This window comes from Coloeus monedula, assembly GCF_965178545.1.
Source record: "Coloeus monedula genome assembly, chromosome: 22".
Lineage (NCBI taxonomy): Eukaryota > Metazoa > Chordata > Aves > Passeriformes > Corvidae > Coloeus > Coloeus monedula.
Window position 1 is genome coordinate 6,936,443 of NC_138802.1, and position 6,100 is coordinate 6,942,542.

The window sequence follows — 6,100 nt, forward strand, 5'->3', positions numbered from 1 at the left end:
CTGGCTGGGCACCGCTCCTGCCGCTGGCACAGAGCCCCGCGGGTCACTGGCACTGTCACAGAGCTTGTGTCACCGTCACAGAGCCGCTCGTGTCACTGTCACACCCGCTCATGTCACTGTCACAGAGCCACCGCAGCTTATGGAGAGCGTGTAGTTTACACCGCGTGTTAACCCCTCTGAGTAACCTTTGCACTCAGTGCTGCAGAGCTGCAGAGTCCCAGCCAGGCTTGGGTTGGGCTGGGCTGGGCTGGGCTGGGCTGGGCTGGGCTGGGCTGGGCTGGGCTGGGCTGGGCTGGGCTGGGAGGGACCCAAAAGCCTCCCCATTGCCACCCCCTGCCATGGGCAGGGCCACCTCCCACAGCCCAGGTTGCTGCAAGCCCCGTCCAGCCTGGTCCTGAGCCCAGGGCTGCAATGAGCAGGAGCACTCGGTTCTGGGTGTTCTTGGAGTGGATCAATGAGCTGATCAATGGAAACAATGCTTTTCCTTCTTCCCTCCCCCAGCTCAGCACTGCAGCAGCTCCAGCCATGAGCTGTCTCCGAGCTGTGCCTCACTCCCTGTTTGCCTCGCTAAAGAAGCTCGTTCTGGGCCCTTTTGATCAGTGCTCCAGCCTCCCTCAAATAGAAAAATAGAAATAGAAATCAAATGCCGTTGCTTTTTAAAAAGAAAAAAATCAATAGCAGCTGTCAGGCACTTGAAGCACGAGAATAAGTGGCTGTGCCTGCCTGACAAAGGCACAATATTTCCAGAGAGGGAAAGGGAATTCCGGTTTCTGAAAGGATGATTTGAAATAGCTGTCATAATTAGGAATCAATTCATTATTATTCTAAGTCGCCTTAAAGGGCATTCTTATGTTGATGACATTAATTAGGTGTTTGATAAAGTCATTACATTGTAGTTGTACAAACCCAGCATGAACCAGTGCTCTTGGAAAAAGGAGAGAGCTCTGAAAGGGGCTCCTCTATTGATCTCTGTGCTGCTTTCGAGCTCCCCCTGGCTCCTGTTCCCTGTTTCCAGCTCCCTGTCTGAATCCTGGGGAAGAGGAGGGGTCCAGCAGATCCAGGAGATGTTGTCCTGGAGGCCCAGGGGTGTGCAGCTCTTCCTGTGGGCTGGCAGAGCAAAGCAGGGGATGGGTTTGCAGCTTTTTAAACCCTCACTAAATGGTTCTGTATTGGAACAGGCAGAGGCAGGAACTTCCAGCTAAAGCATCCAATCTCTGGAATTTCAGGGGAACACACTCAGAAATAGTGCTCGGGAATTATGTCAAGGTTTATTCAAGGGCTTTCTTTAATCTCTGCAGACTAAGGGAGCACAAAGCCTCCCTCTGATAAAGCCTCTCAGAAATTGCAATATGGCAATTCTGATTTCCAAGGGCCGTGCTTATTTATTCTTGTGGAGAATCAGGAAGAGGGCGATGGCTGGTGAAGCGCTCTGCAGATAAGTGCCAATATCTGGAATTTGTAGGCTGAGGCCGAGAGGAAGGCACCGGCTGTGACACCAGGGTGATGTCTGCATGCAGAGGATTAAAATGAGCATTCCATGGTCAGGGTGTTGTCTGGGAGCAGCTCCGTTCCGAGAACAGCAGGGTGAGGGCTGGGGCCGCTCAAGGACTCGCTGCTACCTGTGAGTCTCAGAGAGGGACAGGAGCTGCTGCAGGAGCCTCAGTGCATCTCAGAGCAGCTGAGGATCCGCTCGAGATCGGACACATCCTGCCAATCCCGGGAAGCTGCAGCAAGGCTCTGCGTTCCCTCATTCCAAGGCAGCAAATCCCCACATTCCCTGTCCTCTGGGGAGGTGCCCACCCAGCTCCTCAGCTCAGTGTCAGATTTGGGGAGAATCGAGCCCAAAAGGGCTTCTGGCTCTGCCAGGAGTGATGGGACCACCGGTACCAGGGGGGAGATGCTCAGCAGCTCCCTTGTTTTGGAAACACTTCCCGTTTAAACCCAAAGATGAAATTACCAGGATGGACCCGGCTTTGTTCTGGTTTTGTAATGTAATTTACAGATCCCAAGGAACTGATCCGAGTGTTCATTGCTACTGAACCAAGAATTCTGGCTAAAAAACCCTACAGATGTTTTTCAGTGTAGGTTTCTTCTGGGGCTTGAAAGGAAAAGATCCTTCTGATTTTTTCCCCTTTGCTCTTCACTGTGACCTTTCTAAAATGCTCCTGGGGGAAGTGAGACTTCCCCAGTGTCCACGTCTGGCTTTCTGCTGGCAGTCCCTGTCCAGCTCCCAGGAATGAAACACAGCAGCTCCAGAAGGTAACTACAGCCCTAACCCACAAGGGCCTTTCAGTTTTCAATTAAAGGAGCAGACTCCAATTAGATCAAACCCATTCACATGAAAAGAAAAGTCTGGCTTGCAGTATTTGGGAGGCCAGAATTAGCCTCGCTCTAAGTTGCTCTTCATCCCGTGGAAATTTAGTCACCTTTACTAATTGGGTTTCCTTTAAATAATTAAGCTGAGCTGTACGAGCAGGCTGCCACCTACTAAGATGTCTGTTTTCAGGGCACACACACAAATGGAGCCTTTAATAAGAGCAGCAAAATGTTCATTTTTCCCCCAAAAAGCCCCAGCCTGGGGCAGGTTGCAGTTGGGGCCCCCTGTTGTGTTGCTGACTCACAGCAGCAGCAGCTGAGCTGGTCCTAGGTGCACAAAAAAGGGCTTTTTGTTTTTCCAAAGCTCCAAAGTGTTGAGCAGGAAGCAGCACGTGATGGGGCAGATGTACCTGAGGAGCACAGGCAAGAAAATTCCAAACCCATTAGAACTGCTGGCAGGAGGTTCCGCCTTGCCAGAACCTGTTTGTGATTAATCCTGCAGACTTTGGGAGCTGCTGTCCCAGCACAGCTCTGCACCTTTTAGGGCATTCCTAACGCTCTAAATCCAGATGCTGGATTTCCAGAAGAAGTCCTTTCCTGGCAGGAGAATAACCAAGGAGATATTAAATGGAAATTCCTCCATTTCTTCGAGGACGAGATATTTCCTCAGAGTCTTGCAGAAATGCTTTGATGAGTTAGAAGCACAAGGCTGTTCTGTCACTGATGCCTCCTGTGTGTGAGACCTGGGTTTGGTTATTCCTTCAGGAATCTGCTGTTCTCCAAGCAGTGAACACACAAACAAGGGCTGAACATTGTTTTTTCCTACTCTGCTGTTGGCTTCCTCTGCAGTCTTAGCCCTCCACGTCCCTCTGTGTTCGTTTCCTTCCTGTGGAATGAGGTTTTACTGGCAAACCTGCTCTGGCCACACAGCACAGCTGGAGCAAAGGGATTGCCCAGCCTCAGGAATTGTGGCACAGAGAATCTCAGGTGCCCAGTGTGTGTTTCACGGCCAGGGATAGCCAGCCAGGCTCACTCAGAGCCATCCCCTGCATGTCCCTGCTGGGCTCTGTGGCTGTTCAGCTTTCCTGCAGTTCATCAGGGGGTTATCAAAGCCTCATAGAAGGATTAACTCCAGCCTCATTTCCTTCTCCCAGACTGGCAGATAAGGCTGTGAAGGAATACGCCACGTACCGCTCGGGGCTGCTCTTCTGGGCACTTGTAGATCTCATTTACAACATGTTCAAGGTAAGGAGAGCACTGGGATTCCTCTACTGCAGCCCCAGTTCAGCTCTAGCAGCTTTCTCACCTGAGCAGCTACATGAGTTTGAAACAGAAGGCAAAGGGTTTTTTTGAAGCCCCTTTCTCCAAGGTCCTTGGAAACAAAACTTCTCAGAATCCCAGGATGGTTTGGGTGGGAAGGGACCTTAAAGTCCATCCAGTTCCACCCCTGCCACGGGCAGGGACACCTTCCACTGTCCCAGGCTGCTCCAAGTCCTGTCCAGCCTGGCCTTGGGCACTGCCAGGGATCCAGGGGCAGCCACAGCTGCTCTGGGCACCCTGTGCCGGGGCCTCCCCACCCTCACAGGGAAGGATTTTTTCCTTCTTTTTTCTTCTGCACCTTGTAAAAGCAGAAAGGCCACAGGAAGCTGCCTGTTCTCTTTGTACCCCTTGCAGTTCAGTATCTGAAGAATTGAGAGACTTTCCCAGCTGACAGCACTCCTGTGCTGTGTATTTGCTTATTTTTCCTGTTCATTGTTCATGGAAGGAAGGACATTCCAGGCTGTGCCAGGGAAGTGGTTGGGTGAGGAAGGAGGTGGGGGCAGAAAGAAACCTGCAGCTTCCAAAGAGGGGTCAGTACTCGGGGTGAGAAAATGCCCAGGACCTTGTTTCATTCTGTAACAAAAGGTCCTGAAGTTGCACTTGGGGAATTTCTTCCTCTGGTGGTTGTTTGCAAGAGGCAGGGATAGAAATCCAGGAGCAATGGGAGAAGGCACCAGGGTTTGCAGTAACTCTTTTTTTTTTTTTTTTTTAATTAAATAATTCTTTTTTGGCCTGATTTGGTGTCCTTGTCCCCTGTCAGAAGGTGCCTACCAGTAACACAGAGGGAGGCTGGTCCTTCTCTCTGGCTGAGTTCATCCGACACAACGACATGCCAATACACGAGGCTGCAGACAAGGCCCTGAAAACCTTCCAGGAGGAATTCATGCCAGTGGAAACGTTTTCCGAGTTTTTGGATGTGGCTGGTGAGTGTTTGCTTGCCCTTTTATAGGCTGCCTTGTGCAGCTCGTGGCTGGAGACAGCAGCATTCCTGCCACTGCTGCAGCCTGTGGGGGTGGCACAGGGAGAGGAGGGACACCAGCACTGCCCAGCCACGGCCTGAGCTGTCCCAAACCAGCTGGGACACACCTGAGCAGCCCCAGGCAGGAAAATCTCTCCCAGCTGATCCTGCAGGTGCCCCCTGCTCTGTTAAACATCTGTAGCACAGCTGGGAGGTGTTTGAGGGGTGCTGGTGAACAGATGTGACCGGGCACCAGAGGCGGCAGCTGGGTGCAGCCAGAGTTCCTCCCCAGGGATTTTGGTGCCTCCAGGAGTCAGGAGGTGCTGAAAACCTGCAGGGAAGCTGCTCTTTCTTCCCTCAAGATCTGTGCCCCAGGCCAGTTTCTCGCTGTCCCACACAGGGAGCAGAGCTGGCTCCCTGGAGCTGCACAAGAGCAGTTCCATGTGGGTTTAATGGACACATTTCAGTCCCTCCTGATGCATCCAACAGGGTTCACCCTCCTCGTGTCCAGCCTTAAAATAACCCTGCAGCTGTCAGGAGCTCACACATGGCCCAGCACAAATCCCTCGTGGGGGCAGGACAATCAGGGGCTGATTCTTCTCTCTTGTCTTCTTCTGTTCGAAGGACTCTTGTCAGAAATCAACGATCCCGACAGCTTCCTCAAGGATCTCCTGAACTCCATCCCCTGAGCCGCCAGCACGGAGAAGCTTTGGGCAGAGACTCCATCGCTTGCCTTCCACCCCTCAGTGTCCCTCCTTGTGCAGTCTGTCCCTTCCCTGAGGAGTGCTGCAGTTTTTTGTTGGAATATTTTGTTTTGTTTTCGTTTTTTGGTTTTCTTTTTTGGTTTTTGTTTTTTTTTTTTATTTTTATTTTCTACAATTTTTCTTCATGGAGTGATTTGGAATTTAGATTTGTTTTATCTTGTGTTTCAGCGCTTCTATCTGTAAAGCCCTGTGCATTCAAGCTGTTTGAAAGAACTTGTACAGAGAGGAATCCAAACCAGTAAATCTTAATGCTTTAGTGTGCACCTCTTTGAAGTTAAATAAATCGAACAAATGGGTGAGCTGGGTTTGACTGGTGCTTGAGCCACCCAGGAGCCTCAATGCCAAGGTGTTTCTCACTTTTCCTTCCAGAGCTGCTGCTCTGTCCAGCCCTGGCTCTGGCCAAGGAGCCCCAGAAGCAGAAGGCTCCCAGAGGGAGCATCCATGGGATGTCCAGGGCCTGTCCTGGCTCCGTGTCCCCTCTCCATGGAGTGTCCAGGGCCTGTCCTGGCTGTGTCCCCTCTCCATGGGGTGTCCAGGGCCTGTCCTGGCTCCGTGTCCCCTCTCCATGGGGTGTCCAGGGCCTGTCCTGGCTGTGTCCCCTCTCCATGGAGTGTCCAGGGCCTGTCCTGGCTCCATGTCCCCTCTCTGTGGAGTGTCCAGGGCCTGTCCTGGCTCCATGTCCCCTCTCCATGGAGTGTCCAGGGCCTGTCCTGGCTGTGTCCCCTCTCCATGGGGTGTCCAG

At 52.0% G+C, this 6,100-nt stretch overlaps 1 protein-coding gene across 5 annotated transcripts in view; it reads left to right on the forward strand.

The window, feature by feature from the left end:
* The window catches only part of UBR4 (ubiquitin protein ligase E3 component n-recognin 4), an 82,774-nt gene extending 77,117 nt beyond the window's left edge, over positions 1 to 5,657 (forward strand). For all 5 annotated transcript variants that reach the window (XM_082295681.1, XM_082295682.1, XM_082295683.1 and 2 more), the window contains 3 exons: positions 3,471 to 3,561; positions 4,397 to 4,559; positions 5,219 to 5,657. In XM_082295681.1, the coding sequence (XP_082151807.1) occupies positions 3,471 to 3,561; positions 4,397 to 4,559; positions 5,219 to 5,283 (319 nt within the window). In that variant the 3' untranslated portion in view covers positions 5,284 to 5,657. The remainder of the gene's footprint in view (positions 1 to 3,470; positions 3,562 to 4,396; positions 4,560 to 5,218) is intronic.
* The last annotated feature ends 443 nt before the right edge of the window (positions 5,658 to 6,100 follow it).